Below are 15,271 nucleotides of genomic sequence, written 5' to 3' on the forward strand. Positions count from 1 at the left end.
GCAACGCCGAGTTTAGCGTATTTTCGAAACGGTCACTTTACACAGCCGCAACAAAATAAAGGAGGAAAAAAGGCAGATTGGGTGGAAAACTGGATTGCGTCCGGCGGAAAATTCTACTTTTAAGTTTCTCAAACTATGCAAAGCTTGGAATTAATTGAAAAAAACATTAAACAGAGGCCTTTAGCAAGGATTAGAAAAGGAAACTTTTCTCTGTGTGTGCAGTGCGTGTGCTTGTGTACGTGAAGAAGGAGGAGGAGGATACCGAGGAGGAGAGTTTTTCGCAGGGAAATTACGCCAACTTTGTGGGAGTTCAAGTGCTTATGTGTGTGTGCAACACCCCCCAAGCCCACGCACACATAGCCAGCCAACCGCCGTTTGTTTTGTGTTCACATTCGCGTGCCGCCTTTGTTTGGTTTTCCTTTGGTCTATGATTTTCCGTATTGTTTGCATCCGCCGGCTTCGATTACGTTTACACTAGTGTTACACTCTTTCATCCGGTTTATACACTTGGTCCTGATCCTAGTCCCGGATCCAGATCCAGAAACAACGCCGTCGTGGATGTCCACGCTCGTACTTTGAATGAATTTGTCTCAGGACTTTGGCATGGGCGGCGGCCCGGGGGCGGGCCCGCCTGCCCACATGTACGGCGCCGTAGCCCCGCAAGATAGTAAGTGAGATTTTCTTTTAATGGAACGCATAGGGCACCACAAAGACACCTTTCTTTCGGTGGTAGATTCTAAATACAGTGGAGATCACTTGTGTGCGATGCCACATATATAACATAATTATTAAACTTATCACTGCATAGTAATTTTAAACACAAAGTTTTACGAAATGTGCCATTAACATATATAGAAATCTATAATGTTTGATTAAAATATGCTAAAATTAAAAGAATAAAACTGCCATAGATATTTGATTAATTATATGTATAAAAATTAAACGGAACAAATTCTTATTGGATTAAAAACACAGAAAGAAAGTTATACACACATTCAATAATGCACACAAAAATTAATATATATTTCTAACTCCGACTAATTACTCTCTTTATCCGCAGTAATTGTTCGGGACATGGTGCAAATGCCACCGCCGCCGCCTTCAAACGCACCCACATCGGCGGATGCCTGTCTAAGCATCGTCCACTCGCTAATGTGTCACCGGCAGGGCGGCGAGAGCGAGGGATTCGCCAAGCGGGCCATTGAATCGCTGGTCAAAAAACTCAAGGAGAAGCGTGATGAACTGGACTCCTTGATCACAGCCATCACCACTAATGGAGCCCATCCCAGCAAGTGCGTGACCATCCAGCGGACCCTTGACGGGCGACTGCAGGTGACATATATAACCCCTTGGAAAACAATGAAATTTTAAATAACACGTCCTTCTATTCTTTTCCACTTTTAAATCAACAGGTAGCCGGAAGGAAGGGCTTTCCCCACGTTATCTACGCCCGAATTTGGCGCTGGCCTGACCTCCACAAGAACGAGCTAAAACACGTTAAGTACTGCGCCTTCGCCTTCGATCTCAAATGTGACTCGGTGTGCGTGAATCCTTACCACTACGAGCGCGTTGTCTCCCCGGGCATCGATCTATCTGGCTTGAGCCTGCAGTCCGGGCCCAGTCGTTTGGTGAAGGACGAATACTCAGCGGGTCCGTTAGTGGGCAGCATGGACATAGATGGCAACGACATCGGTACCATACAACACCATCCCACGCAAATGGTGGGTCCCGGCGGCTACGGATATCCACAGGGGCCCTCCGAATATGGTATGATTACAGTTCTTAATTAACGTATTAGAATACGATATGAGTCAAAAATCCCTTTCAAACAAATTAATTTGATGAGATTTCTAAGTCACTACCTATAAAATCTTGCACAGATTTCATTAATGTTATTGTTATATATTTTTCATATTTTTGGAATATAATTTCGAACTAAGTTGCAGCATTTAATTTAACTTTCATTGTTTTATTTTGTTTTCCACTTTTAATATTTATTTTCTTTGCTTCTCTTCTGGTGATTTTCTGTTGACTTAATGTAGTTGGCGAAGCCAATCCCATGAGTGCAATGTTTCCAAGCGGGCGCACAATACCAAAAATCGAGCCACAGGACGGTGTTGCTGGGTCGCGTAGCTCTTGGATGGTGCCACCGCCTCCGCGGCTCGGTCAGCCCCCGCAGCAACAGCCGCAGCAGCAGCAACAACCCCCACAGCCCCCCCAGCAGCAGCAGCCATCCCAGGCAGCTGCTCATCCACTTTGTAAGAATTTTGATTAGAACCTAATTGAAATTTTCTGAACTCGACTACGATGCATTATGGAGAAACTTATTACTTTCATTTATTTCTGGTTTTTTACATTAATTTTTAGTGTCTTATTTTAAATTTGGCTTTATAGCTCATTCATCGCTCTTTAATTTTTACTTTCACTTCACTTCCAGCTGTACCTCATGGAATGCCGGGAATGCCTGGCCCCATGAATCCTGGTCCTGTGATGGCGCCCCCACCTCCACCCCAACAAGCTCAGAATCCCCAAGGCAACGGGGTGCATCATACGCAGGCAAATTCGCCCACAGATCCCGCCTCCGCCTTGGCTATGCAACAGCAGCAACAACAACAACAGCAGTCAGGAGGCGTTCCCAATGGGGTGGTCAATGCCAGCGGTGGGGCAGCAACTGGAGGACAGTACTACGTACAGCCACCACCTGGAAATCAAATGCAAAACGCTGGAGGCAGTGGCTCTTCGGTTCCCCCGCCCGTACACGCCCAACAAAATGGTTATGTATCACAGCCAGGATCAGCGGGTCCAGCTGCTGTAGGTGGAGGCAGTGTTTTTGGTTCAACTCAACCCACAGCGCAGCAACCACAGCAGCCGCCGACAGGGGTGCAAGCCAATGCTGGATCTGCGGGGGCTCAAGCTGGCGGAGCAGGCGGCTCAACTGGCACTTGGACAGGACCCAACACCCTCACCTACACACAGTCCATGCAACCACCCGATCCGCGGTCTCTACCAGGTGGCTTCTGTAAGTCTAATGAATATACCCTACGTGTGCCTTCTTTAAATTTTTGTCCTCATATGCAGGGAATTCGTCGCTGCCAGGTGACTTAGCATCTCCGCAACAGACGCCTCCTCAGCAGCAACAACAACAGCAACAGCCACGACTACTGTCTCGCCAACCACCGCCGGAATACTGGTGCTCTATAGCCTACTTTGAACTCGATACGCAGGTGGGCGAGACCTTTAAGGTACCCTCGGCGAAACCGAATGTAATTATCGATGGTTATGTGGATCCCTCGGGAGGTAACCGATTTTGTCTGGGCGCCCTAAGCAATGTTCATCGCACAGAGCAATCAGAACGTGCCAGGTGAGTAAATCCCTTTTGGAGTAATTAAAGGCTCAGGAATTGATTTGATGTCTCCCGGCAGGCTCCACATCGGCAAAGGCGTGCAGTTGGACCTGCGTGGTGAGGGCGACGTCTGGCTGCGCTGCCTAAGTGACAATTCAGTCTTCGTACAAAGCTATTATCTGGATCGCGAGGCCGGTCGCACGCCTGGCGATGCAGTGCACAAGATTTACCCGGCGGCGTGCATCAAGGTGAGAGTTCAAAATGATTTTACTAAAATTTATATTAACAGTTAATTTGTCAAACAGGTGTTTGATCTGCGTCAGTGCCATCAGCAGATGCACTCGCTGGCCACCAATGCACAAGCAGCGGCTGCAGCTCAAGCAGCAGCAGTGGCCGGAGTGGCCAATCAGCAAATGGGCGGCGGCGGAAGAAGTGAGTTAAGCTTTGCCAATATTCTTATAAAGTCTTCTAATCCCTTGATTTGCGGTTTGGCAGGCATGACAGCTGCGGCTGGAATTGGAGTGGATGATCTGCGTCGGCTCTGCATCCTGCGACTGAGCTTCGTCAAAGGCTGGGGACCCGACTACCCACGGCAGTCTATCAAGGAGACTCCCTGCTGGATCGAGGTCCATCTGCATCGCGCTCTCCAGCTGCTGGACGAGGTGCTCCATGCCATGCCCATCGATGCCTCTGCCTAATCCGTATTTATTATCGGCCCAAGTCTACGTTAAGAACACAGTTATATCAGCAAATATCCGACAGCTATTGACGGATTTTCGGTTTTCATTTGCATCTTCTGAATACGATTATGTTTGCCTTTGATTATTTAATAATGATTTTTATAAAAAATTTAAACAATTTAGCAGTTTTAAGTATGCAGCTGTAAAGCACTAAGCATCTAGTTTTATGTACTATTCTTAAATATGCACACACGCAACACCAGAGGTAACAGAGGCAAGTGTTTGTTGCCCTATTCCTGCCACGAAAATCACGACAAGAAGCATACACAGCATTACAATCATCCAAGCCATAAGGCGAAACAAAAAACCATCGATGCACCCATAAATACATACATTTGATGTAAAATGCAACATAAATAAGGCAAGCAAAACAAGTAGTTGTAACTTAAGTGTAATAAACAGACCATAAAGTAATGATTTTTAAAGGGTTATTGATTTTATTTTGGATGGTTTCCAAAGTAAGTTTATCAAGGTTGGAAATCGTTCCTTTCATATCTTTTGATTCGTAATTCCACCTGCTGGTCCAGCCAGCTGATCCAATCGGGAGTGATAAGGCGTTCTAGGGTGACCTCGTGAAACACCTCTACTCGATTCGTCTCCACAAATCTAAAGCTCTCGAACAAATGCAGGGATGTAGCGTTATCCATATCGATCTTGACTTGGAATTTATCAAGTTTGAGATGCGACTGGGCGTACTTGAGCATTAGGAGCATGGCTTCTCGTCCAAAACCCTTGCCCCTCGCATCAGGTTCCGCAATCATGATTTCAGCTTCCGCGACCTGTTGATCAATATCTGGATCTCTGTGCAGGAAGATGTTGGTGTCCCCTACCATGGCGGCTATTTCATCCTTTCCACGGTTATAGATCTCCGCATCCAACACAATAAAAGTGAGTTTATCGTCATCCTTGCGCCAATTCATTTGCATCTCGTACTCCTCGTCCAATGTCAGTTCTTCCGAAGCGGTCAACTGCCTCAGAGTATCGTTGCTCATCCACTCGTGGTATTTCTTCACATGGCGGGCTTCGTAGGGCACTAGGATGATCTTGCGACCGAGAATTTTGATCTGTTCATTTAACCGCATTTTCCTTAAAAAATAATTATGGAGAAAAAAAAATTTGCGACACTTTAACAATATTTGTTATCCGTGGGATTTGTTTACACCAATCAGCTGATTCCTGATAGGGAAATCTTAGTTCCCTTCAATGAGCGTGATTTAGTATTTTTACACTGCAGAAAAACATTTACATATATTTATATGTATTTATGGTTTTAATATTGTTATTTATTTATCTATTAGTAACAGAATTATTTTATATCTATAAAAGCATCTGTCAACCATATTTATACGATATAAAAATTAAAAAATTGATTATAAAACTATTATAATATTGTTTATGTCTGTTTTATTATTTCAAAGTAAGAATACCCTTTATGCATTGAATAGTCTGGCAACGTGCCGAGTATCATGCAAACCAAAATTTAGCTCCTATTTTTATTTAATAATAAAGTAAACTAATTTGTTAAAGAAATGGCGTCTCGTCATTGCCGCACGTGCGGCAAGTTTATCTTCAGTTTGACGCCTAAGAATCTCTTCCGAGAGCCCGATTCTGTAACGCTGCACCAGATCGAGGCTTTAACGGGTTTGTTTGTGAGTGGGATTCCCTTTTTTTGATTTAGAATATAATTATAATTGTATTAATGTAATCACATTTATTAATAGTTGCTGGAGGGACCGGAGGATCAGCTTCCCTCCTTTATGTGCGCACCCTGCGAAATGTTTCTGAAAGAGGCGATTAGCTTCCGGGAGCGTATAATTCTCACCCAGAAAACGCTTCAAAACAATTCTAGCAATTCGCAGGTTCTGGATTTGAATGAACCGTGCGAAGTTCTCCAGCCTGATGAGCCGCAGTTCTTTGAAGAGATCAAGGTTTTAGACGTGCTATTGGTGGATCCGCCGCTTGAGGAGGAGGAGTTACCCAAAGAAATTGAGCACGTCAAGGATCAATCTGAGGAAAAGAGTTCCGTGCAGAAGGTGCCCCGGCAAAACTCGCACAAGTCTACGCCCTCTGTCAGCACTTCCGTCAAGTTTGCAGACAACAGCCAGGACACTAATCGTTTCAAACCGCGCACCCAATGGGACAGATTAAGTGAGGACGAGGTGGTTGCCCTGAAACGAGAGCGACGCAGAAGAGAGTGTATCTGTGAACAGTGCGGCAGGCACTTTTCTTGCCCCAGCAACTTTAAGCTACACCTGCTGCGCCACACCGGCGTAAAGAGCTTCGCCTGTGACCAATGTCCTCAGAGGTTCTACACCGCCACTCTGCTAAGACGCCACCAGGATCTACACTCTGGTGTTTCTCCATATCAGTGCAGATACTGCGAGGCATCGTTCAACAACCCCAGCGTACGAATTCAGCACGAGCGCATGTTAGTTCGCATAAGGTTTAGGTTTATAAATTTTCACTCATATTATTATACTATTTCAGTCGCCATACGAATGATAAACCATTCAAGTGCAAAGAATGTGGTAAAAGTTTCACCATGAGCGGTAAACTGAGTACACACATGCTATCCCATACAGGGGTGCGAGCGTTCCAGTAAGATCCCTATATTTCCAGATTTTCTAACGGATAACTAATATACTATTCTATTTTAGCTGCGCCTCGTGCAAAGTGTCCTTTGTGCGACGTTCCCATTTGGTAGCCCACTACCGATCCAAAGGCCACGTCCACGCAGCGAGCAGTCAGGAATCGGAGGAAAATGCTCTCGAACTAGACGTGGAAACGGTGATGGAGGGTGGTACTTAATTAAACCATATACCACATCACATCTTAATGTAATATGTTCAGTTTTTTGGTCAACTAGCTTTTTTAATGTCAATATTTTTATTGTTCTTTGCAGAAATCGAAATACAGGGCTGTGTAAATGCAACTACCGTTGCTGACTTTACTTGTTAAGTGTGCATTTTATATATTAACTATTATGTAAATTAAATGAAGCTATATTTTTATTGAAAGCCCGCAGTCCTAGCATAATAAGCAATAATATATTTAAAATCATACCAACACCAAAAAGTAGGCAACATTTACATTTTGTAGCTAGTACTGTCAGCAGCTTCTCACATATCGATATTCATATCTAGTATTGGAAGTCTTTCTTTGATCCGTGCAGTGTGACCCTATTGCTCCTATCGGTTTCCTCTTCTTAAGGGATTTGTTCTGTATTTGGTAATACTATTTTGGTAAAAATTGCGATATGACCATCTGGTAACACTGATTTACAGGCGTCCCGTGCTTAAATTGCAAGTTTTTTGCAAGAAAAATAATAGAAGTGCTTAAAGCTGCAATAAATATAGATATTAAGACAGAACTGCACCGGAAGATAATACCCAGAACAACAATCAAATTCCATTTCAAAAAGTGCTTATATGTGGCGCCTGTTCTCCCAAGTTCCACAGCTGCATGTGGTGTTTGTTTTGTTTGTTTTTTACTTCGCATAAATGCATTTCAGTCCTTAAGAACATACATTTGTTATAGAATTGCGCAGCTTTTGCTTTGGGATTTTGACCAACTAACCAGCCAAAATCCATCGCGAAAGACGCAGCAAGTAGCAACGTTACAAATCGCGAAAGTGCAGAATTTTCCGGCCGGGGCTTCTGGCTTAACCAATGTGGCACTTCCAATGAGAAATCAATTGCAAGGCGTTGGATGCTCTCAGTATTGGTTATTGGCGAGATTGGCCCCGAGACAGCATTTCTAAGCAGTTTCGTTCAGTCCGAGTTAAAACTCCCCTCGATTTAGACAAAGTCAACAATGGCGGACAGGCAGAGGACCGATTGTCCGGAGACTGGACAAGATCGCAAGAGACCTCGGCTGGAGGACGAAGAGCAGGAGCTAAAGGTAGCCGGATTTTCGCTAAGTGCCATCGAGGAAATGCGGCAGACTCGTGACAACGAGCTCCAGAACGAACCCATGGACCAGCAGCTTCGACAGTTCCAAGTTCTCGACGAAGTAGGTTCTGGCACTGATGAGGATGACGAGTCAGGTTAGTGGAGAATTACTCTTAGATAAAAATATGATGGATTAAATACGGTTAACTATTACCACAGATCCAGGGTGATATTATTTTCCTATTATGCATTTTCCCGGTGAACAGCCGAGCTCTTATCTCAAGATATCGCGATTTATCTTTGTGTAAATAAGAGAGGCTGATAAAAGAGGCAGCCGTCAAGTAAACTCATGAAATACCAGCTTCAGTATTCAGTTTTCCCTGAGATTTTCTTAAGGCAGGTGGTGGCCAAATTTGGTGGGCGTCTACATGCGCATGATACCTATAATCCGGCTGGCTTGTCCAGCAAAATCAGGTATAGCCCGCATTAAAAAAGCCCAAGATGATTAAATTTAAAAGAACTAGATGGCAAGCGTTCAAAGTGGATAAATTTGAAATGTTTTGAAACAGCACCGTAAAGCTTTAAATCATCTGTGGCGTGGTGGTGGATCAACTTCACGGCCGGTTTCAAATTTCCCAGACAAACCGCTTATCTAAAAAGTGCTTGTATCTCTTTACATGACAACCAGACGACGCCAGCGAGCAGCAGGGTGACAGGTACGGTGAAGGAGGCGAAGACGAGGAGGAGGCGGCAGATGGCGAAGGTGATGAATACGATTCCTCTGAATTTGACGACGAGGAGATCGAGAATCTACTCGACGAAAAGCTGCCCGACGAACTGCGCGAGTCCAAACAGCCCAAGTACGAGCAGCGTTTCAAGACCGTGCTAGAAGGTGAGTGGCATTTACTTAGCCAGGGATCCGAGATAATCAATTCTTCAATATGTTTCCTTAGAGAAGCGCTTAAACCACTTTGAGGTCCTGCCCGAGGGCTGGGTGCAGGTGACTCACAACAGCGGTATGCCGCTCTTCTTGCACCGCAAAACCCGGGTGTGCTGTGCCTCGAGACCCTACTTTCTGGGCACTGGAAGTGCCCGCAAGCATGCAGTGCCCCTGGGAGCAGTTCCCTGTCTTAACTACAGGCGGGCTTTGGAGGAGGAGTCAGAGGCCGAACAGCAGAAAAAGGATGCTCCAGCGGCTGTGTGTCCCGTAACAGGAGCTGCAGCTCCACCGGTAGAACCCATGGACTGTGAGGGAAAAGAGAACAACGCAGGTAGCTCTGATCCCAAATCCCAACCAGAGGGATTGACTGCCTTAATGCCTGCTGCCAAAATTGTGACGGTTAACGAGAATACCCAGAAGGAGTCGATAACGCCTGAGCAGCTGAACACCTATTGCCAGAAACTGTTCAAGTTCAAGGTAATCCGTGTGCTGCGTTTCAGGAGTTGGAATGCTCGGCGCAAGTTCACTAAAAACCGCAAGCACATAAAGAACATCCAACGGCCTACACTGCCTGATGGCACCAAACTCATTAAGTTCCCTATCCTAGCGGCGGCTGGTGAAGGCTCAAACAATACGCGCGGTCGAAAGGAGTGGATTATGAACCCTAATGGCAAGAGTTTTGTCTGCATCCTGCATGAGTATGTGCAACATGCTCTAAAAACGCAGCCCACTTATGAATTTAAAGAGCTCCAAAACGCAGCTACGCCCTACTCGGCTACCGTATCCGTGAACAATCTCAAGTATGGAACTGGTTATGGCACCAGTAAAAAGCAGGCCAAGTCGGAGGCAGCGCGGGAGACGCTGGAAATACTCATTCCCGACGTCAAGGACAAGATAACGGGCAACAATAAGGACCTAAAGAGCGGCATCGCCAAGAAAACGCAGAGTGATCTGTCTGTAAGCAAGATTACCAATAGAATATAGATTATTTAATTTAATTACAATAAAATTATTTTTAATGGCGCAATTTCTTGCAGGTTTTCGATGACATCCGCATAGAGGACCCGCGAGTCACTGAATTCTGCAATAAGACAACAGAGCCCTCTCCCAATGCCATTCTGTTGACTTGCTTACAACGCAACTACGGCAGCGATGTCCAGATCAACCAGGAGATCAATCGCACGGCGAACAACAAGAATGAGTTTACCATGACCGTGGGCAAACACACTGCCAAAGTGGTTTGTAAGAACAAGCGAGAAGGAAAGCAATTGGCTTCGCAAGCGATCCTCCAGGTAAACAGTGAACAGGTCCTTCCTTTAACTTGTTACAACCATTGCTACTCTGTTTATATGGCAGATTCTGCATCCACACATCCAGACCTGGGGTTCTTTGTTGCGCCTCTATGGAAACAATTCAATAAAGACCTTCAAGGAGAAGAAGCTGGAAGAGCAGGAGATCACCGTGCTGCAGAGTAAAGCGGCAGTGAATCAACCCAACTATGCCATACTGGACAAACTTAAATCTGAGATGCTCAAGCTGTGCGCCAAGCAGGAGAGTGTCCTTACCAAGGGTACTTTTGTCCCACCTAGCGATGTCGATCTGCCCACTTCCTCCGGGTCTAATCTAAACAACGTCGAGCTCTGATCCGGGGACATCAACTCTCTTTTGCCAACCTCGATTCTCTAATAGTGCATGACAACCATCCAGTCTCTTATTTACCCAGTCATAAGACATGCATATGACAACAAGTCGCCTCTCTAAGGGCATTAGAACTGATTCCAAATTGGCCTTAATCATTAAAGCAATAGTAGCAGCTAATCTAAGCAGGCCAACAATGAACAATTTCTGGCCAAATAGTACGAAGTGGCTTTGCGTTAAGGAAAACCCATCAACAACTTTGCCAAATATTAGTGGTTCATGTTTGCAATAGTTAAGACCAAGGATTACAATTTCACTTATACAAATTTAAGCTTGAGTAAACGATAATTTAAAAGTGTATTTTAATTTAATTGAATACAGAAAAGGTGTCCGAACAATGTAGTCTAAACAATTATTTTATTTTAAGATTTCTGACTGTCCAAAAATAAATTGCTGAATAAACCCGAAAGTCATAATTTGTTCAGCTTTGGTAGACTCGGCTATTATTTGTAAATTTTGTGCAAATATTTGTTTAGCTAATTCCCCTGTAAATCTTTCCGTATCGTTTCCATTTTTTAAAAGCCCAAATACCATTGACCTTTAACCAATTTGGGAGACTTTTTAAAAAGTCGTATAAAATAAAAAAAATTGCATATTTACATGGCCATTAGGGGGTGTTGGGCTGTGTTCGGGGAGGGGTCGTCAGGTGAGTGGATGTAAATATTTAAAACGCAGGGCAGAGTGTAGGTTCGTAGATGTGTGCGCGTGCAATTATTTAAAAGACGATGCAGTCATAAATTATGCTACATTTTCATTTCATTCTAACGTTTCCTTTTTTATAGCATTCCAACAAGCGTGGCACACAGACATATTTATAAGGGAGAAAGCGGAGAGAGCCGAGAAAGTCCGGAGCGAGAGCGGCGCAGGCGCAGACTCCCGGATTTTGCGCAGCAGCCCTGCTGCGAGATGAATTGTGGCGAATTTTGACTTGCCAATTCGCAGCCCGTATCTGTATCTTCAGTACGGATTCTTCGCGTGGCGAGAAAACCTCTTCCCGGCGCTTGTCTCCAGGACTTTCGTCTGCGATTTATAATTAAATCACAGTAACTCGGGACAGACCGAAAAAAAAAACGAAGAGAAAAAACAGAAAGCTAAAAAGAGAATTCGGGGGAAAACATAAAAAACCCCAACTGCAGTGAGGAGCAAAATCATTTTTATTGACATTCATCTTAGTTGCTGTCACCCGTCGCCTGTCACGGATCCCCTACCCCTCGGTGCACCCCACAACCCCACTTTATAGCCCCCAAGTCCCTCGATTCCCGATTCCCGGTGCTCGTGTGTCGCGTGTTGCAAGTGCGTGGGTCCGCGACTCCCATCAAATCACTGGATATATCAAGCGGTACGACACGCGCGCCGTTTTTGATTTTTCGCTTAACGGCACAGAAATTGGGTCTCGCTAAAAAGTACGGAAAATCGGTGAAAAGAGGAATATACGGGCAACCATCGGAAAATCGGGTACACACAGGCACGCACTTGTATTTTGTGTCTAATGCATTTGGCCCGTTTGGCCTAAGCAATTCGGAGATATGTAAATTATGCCAAATTCTATTGGAATTTTCGCCAGCGCCAGTGAATTGGTAAACAGCAGCCGCTCCAGCAAGAGGAGCGGGGCGCAGGACTAAACAGGGCCAGCAGCCACAAGGACAGGAGCAACAGCAGCGGCAGCAGCAACAACAACACGAGAGGTAAGCGGTAGCGCATTAGGCGCCAAGTGTCAGCGGAGAATGCTGGAAAATTCAATAATCCGCCGCAGGGCGCCCAATTGTCCCCCGAACACACGGTCCTCCCCGTCTCCCCAAAAAAAACCCACTCCATGCTTCTCATCCGGGCGCATACCGAATGAATATATGCACAGGCAGAAAAACTCGTTAAAATCTCTTAATATGCCGTCGTTTATTATCAGTTTAATATTATATTACAAGATTCCTTTCGTTTTGTTAGTTTTTTAACAGTTTTTACCTCATTTAATTCCTTCAGTATATCTTATTGTTTTCACTTCAGTTATTAAATCAACATAAAAGGTATAGTTTGGTATTATTAGGCACAATTGGTAAATACTTGATTAAAATCCTATTACCAGAAAGCCATTGCTAAGTAAATATTCAGACCAATCTGTTACATTTTCTCCCCGTGCAGCTACATGGTATATATGTGTGGCAGTTTCGCTCGGCTCTGTCGTAGTCTGTTGCGTCCAAAAGTAGGTTGACTTCGGTCTGGTTGGGTTTTTGGGATTGGGTCTGCTGTGTTTTGCGTTTAGCGATGGCTTTTGTTGCCCCGCTTTGTTACAGATTGCCGCTCGATACTTATTTAGTTTCAGTTTCTGTTGCTGACTCGGTTTCGTTTTCACTTCTAGCTAATTTGGGGTATATAAAGATAATAACAATCGGGCGAATTGTGGACAAATTGTGTATGTTTACTTGGATGTCAGCCACTTCCTGCTGGAATAAGTGTCCTTTGAAGTTGTGATAAGCAAATCCAGGGAATGGTGCCTTCCCATCCTCCCATTAAGGGATTCCTTTTTGTCAAAACAAAGACACTTCTTGGAAACACCCGAATTATGAACCCTTCTTAATACATTTTCTTTCATTCTGACTTCCGCCGAATTCACCTGCTCTCGTTTCGTTCATCAATATTTCAACAAAATTAATTTTTCCTAAGTTGTTTTCAATTCCGGTTGACGACACTCGCCCCCATTAGATAGAAAAAAAGATGGGCCGAAATAAAGGTTTCCCCATCATTTACACTATGTTAATGTCACAATCGATTATATAATCCCTCGCTTTATGGGTTTCTAATCTTCGTTGCGGCGTTATTGGGTTCTCGAAGGAGCATGACAACATTTTGCTCCAATAGCTCTGATAAGTATGCTATAAAAACTGTGTCGAGGCGCATTCTTAAGGAATTTATAAAATTTCCTTTTCTTGTTAGAGAAAATGTTTTCCAAATACATATCTAATGAATAGAAAATGAACAAAACTCAGAGATGAAAGCATACATTTTATTTAAGGGATAATCTGTGAAGTTTTTCCTATTAATTGGCTTCCTAATTGGATAAAATGCAAATTGCTTTAAACTTTTAAAACATTAAAATCCCGCCTCCACATATACTGAGGTTGTTTTTTTATGCAGTAAAATTTTTTCCATAACAAAACACACCTTGGATGTTTTTTATGAACCATTTAGAAATGCAAAAAGTTATTCGAAGTGGCAAAAAAGTTGCAAGAGAAGCAGCGCACCTAAGCTTTGTTTTTAATAATGCTCACATTCCCAGAAAGTTTGCTTTAATTAATATTCCAAAATGCTAAACAGACGAAACCAGACAAACAAGCCAAAGAAAATATTTATATAAACCTGAAAGTTAGATACCAGACAGGGGCCAAAAATCTGAGGATGGGGAAACTTAGCAGGGAGTTTTCCCTTGTCCCTTCGGCGTACCAGAATTTCTTGCCTGCGGGTTGCAATGGCAACGTTCCGGGAAAGATGGTACCGCAAGGTGTCCTTTGATGTCTGATAAGCAAATCCCGGCAATGTGACACCTTCGGCTCAATGGATGACCGACCCGTCACCCATTTTATATTTCCCATCTTCCAGCAAGCCTACCACCAAGAAATCGGAAAGCGAGGGAGCGGTGCGAGTACTTAATAATGCAAATACCCACAAAAACTTTTTGGGGGAGGGGTTTGAGAAAATTCCAAAAGGGGCTTATCAAATTCTTAGAATGGCTTTGGCCAGAAATAGAAAAGTAAGCCAGAAAAATCGCATTCACTCAGTGCCGCTCCACTCTCAGCCTCAGCCTCAGCCACAGCCAATTTGGTGTGGTAACAAATTATCACTGGCCGGGAAAATCAATAAGCATTAATCTTGTGGCGATTTTGTCTATATCCCGCACATTATTTGCATAGTTAATGGCCAGGACTACGGGTGCCGTAGGCCGTTTAACCAACAACCGATGGATTTAAGTTCGAGTGGTTGGCCAATTGTTAAAATTATTGCCCGCCGGACAGGATGACCATGCTCACTTGTAGTTATGATTGGGCGAATCGATTTTTGGTGAAAATCGTAAGCTCATTCTGTTTACTTAACTGGAAGTTCAGACGGATTCGTTTGCATTTGCATTTGTATAATTAAAACTGATGTAGAGCTCGGGGGCCCCCGAGGCGTATTTCCGATTGTTCAAGTGTTTGGCTTCCTGGGAAACCCAAGGTGTTTCTGTGTGGCAGGAAAGACTCCAATTAACATCCTCGAGCAGACCTCAAGGACTCCGTTGCGACGTAGATTGAATCTTGTGTGTTCAACATGGCGTATACATAATGTATAAATGAGTTTTCTTAGAGGCAGCGTGACATGTGAGTTGGCCATTAAAAGGGAAATGAAATGATTCTGTTAATAGACCCGGGGGGATTTCTTTTGATTGGTCTTTGGACGCACGACCTGCCTACCTCCCTCCCTCCCACCAAGTTTTCATTTCCATATTGATTTCAGGAGGAGGGGGAAGCCCTCACCCTCGACCCAAGCAAAAAGCAATCTCATCTCATCGAAGGCAACTTTATCCCATGAAATTAAAATTTAATTTCAATTAACTTATCACATCGTTGCCAGCATCCGACACCCGACACCCGAAACCCGACACCAATCAGGATTCCACGCCTCCGCCACATCA

The 15,271-nt window shown here is 44.2% G+C and overlaps 5 protein-coding genes across 6 annotated transcripts in view; 4 read left to right on the forward strand and 1 right to left on the reverse strand.

The window, feature by feature from the left end:
• The first annotated feature begins 28 nt into the window (after positions 1-28).
• Positions 29-4,500, forward strand: LOC108109357 (mothers against decapentaplegic homolog 4). Of its 2 annotated transcripts, XM_017217824.2 has the most exons (9): positions 29-667; positions 1,061-1,332; positions 1,413-1,767; positions 2,043-2,258; positions 2,438-3,019; positions 3,079-3,361; positions 3,423-3,591; positions 3,649-3,775; positions 3,839-4,500. In XM_017217824.2, the coding sequence occupies exons 1-9, from the start codon at positions 580-582 to the stop codon at positions 4,039-4,041; spliced, it is 2,295 nt and encodes a 764-aa protein (XP_017073313.2). In that variant the 5' UTR covers positions 29-579; the 3' UTR covers positions 4,042-4,500. The 2 variants fall into 2 exon arrangements, with proteins under 2 accessions (XP_017073313.2, XP_041674667.1); XM_041818733.1 differs by lacking the exon at positions 2,043-2,258 and having other exon boundaries at positions 30-667.
• Positions 4,498-5,265, reverse strand: LOC108109360 (N-acetyltransferase 9-like protein). The gene has a single exon (XM_017217828.2). The coding sequence runs from the start codon at positions 5,163-5,165 to the stop codon at positions 4,551-4,553; it is 615 nt and encodes a 204-aa protein (XP_017073317.2). The 5' UTR covers positions 5,166-5,265; the 3' UTR covers positions 4,498-4,550.
• A 275-nt stretch (positions 5,266-5,540) lies between these two features.
• Positions 5,541-7,100, forward strand: LOC108109350 (transcription factor Ouib). Its single transcript, XM_017217810.2, has 5 exons — positions 5,541-5,732; positions 5,805-6,511; positions 6,571-6,681; positions 6,741-6,920; positions 6,986-7,100. The coding sequence occupies exons 1-4, from the start codon at positions 5,613-5,615 to the stop codon at positions 6,889-6,891; spliced, it is 1,089 nt and encodes a 362-aa protein (XP_017073299.1). The 5' UTR covers positions 5,541-5,612; the 3' UTR covers positions 6,892-6,920; positions 6,986-7,100.
• Positions 7,101-7,360: 260 nt separating this feature from the next.
• Positions 7,361-11,027, forward strand: LOC108109395 (microprocessor complex subunit DGCR8). The gene is made up of 5 exons (XM_017217891.2): positions 7,361-8,128; positions 8,662-8,865; positions 8,927-9,870; positions 9,951-10,205; positions 10,270-11,027. The coding sequence occupies exons 1-5, from the start codon at positions 7,897-7,899 to the stop codon at positions 10,555-10,557; spliced, it is 1,923 nt and encodes a 640-aa protein (XP_017073380.1). The 5' UTR covers positions 7,361-7,896; the 3' UTR covers positions 10,558-11,027.
• Positions 11,028-11,586: 559 nt separating this feature from the next.
• The window catches only part of LOC108109386, a 41,973-nt gene continuing 38,288 nt past the window's right edge, over positions 11,587-15,271 (forward strand). Inside the window, exon 1 of the mRNA XM_017217882.2 lies at positions 11,587-12,296. The gene's annotated coding sequence lies outside the window, so the exon portion shown is untranslated. The remainder of the gene's footprint in view (positions 12,297-15,271) is intronic.

This window comes from Drosophila eugracilis, unplaced genomic scaffold, assembly GCF_018153835.1.
Source record: "Drosophila eugracilis isolate 14026-0451.02 unplaced genomic scaffold, ASM1815383v1 contig_1101, whole genome shotgun sequence".
In the NCBI taxonomy this organism is placed as follows: Eukaryota; Metazoa; Arthropoda; class Insecta; order Diptera; family Drosophilidae; genus Drosophila; species Drosophila eugracilis.

Excerpts from the sequence above, each read along its gene's own strand:
- LOC108109357 (XM_017217824.2), top strand. The coding sequence starts at position 580 with ATGAATTTGTCTCAGGACTTTGGCATGGGCGGCGGCCCGGGGGCGGGC. Across the intron at positions 668-1,060 it reads CGCCGTAGCCCCGCAAGATA|TAATTGTTCGGGACATGGTG; the intron begins GTAAGTGAGATT and ends CTTTATCCGCAG. Across the intron at positions 1,768-2,042 it reads ACAGGGGCCCTCCGAATATG|TTGGCGAAGCCAATCCCATG; the intron begins GTATGATTACAG and ends GACTTAATGTAG.
- LOC108109360 (XM_017217828.2), bottom strand. The coding sequence starts at position 5,165 with ATGCGGTTAAATGAACAGATCAAAATTCTCGGTCGCAAGATCATCCTA.
- LOC108109350 (XM_017217810.2), top strand. The coding sequence starts at position 5,613 with ATGGCGTCTCGTCATTGCCGCACGTGCGGCAAGTTTATCTTCAGTTTG. Across the intron at positions 6,512-6,570 it reads CGAATTCAGCACGAGCGCAT|TCGCCATACGAATGATAAAC; the intron begins GTTAGTTCGCAT and ends ATACTATTTCAG. Across the intron at positions 6,682-6,740 it reads ACAGGGGTGCGAGCGTTCCA|CTGCGCCTCGTGCAAAGTGT; the intron begins GTAAGATCCCTA and ends ATTCTATTTTAG.
- LOC108109395 (XM_017217891.2), top strand. The coding sequence starts at position 7,897 with ATGGCGGACAGGCAGAGGACCGATTGTCCGGAGACTGGACAAGATCGC. Across the intron at positions 9,871-9,950 it reads AAACGCAGAGTGATCTGTCT|GTTTTCGATGACATCCGCAT; the intron begins GTAAGCAAGATT and ends AATTTCTTGCAG. Across the intron at positions 10,206-10,269 it reads CTTCGCAAGCGATCCTCCAG|ATTCTGCATCCACACATCCA; the intron begins GTAAACAGTGAA and ends TTTATATGGCAG.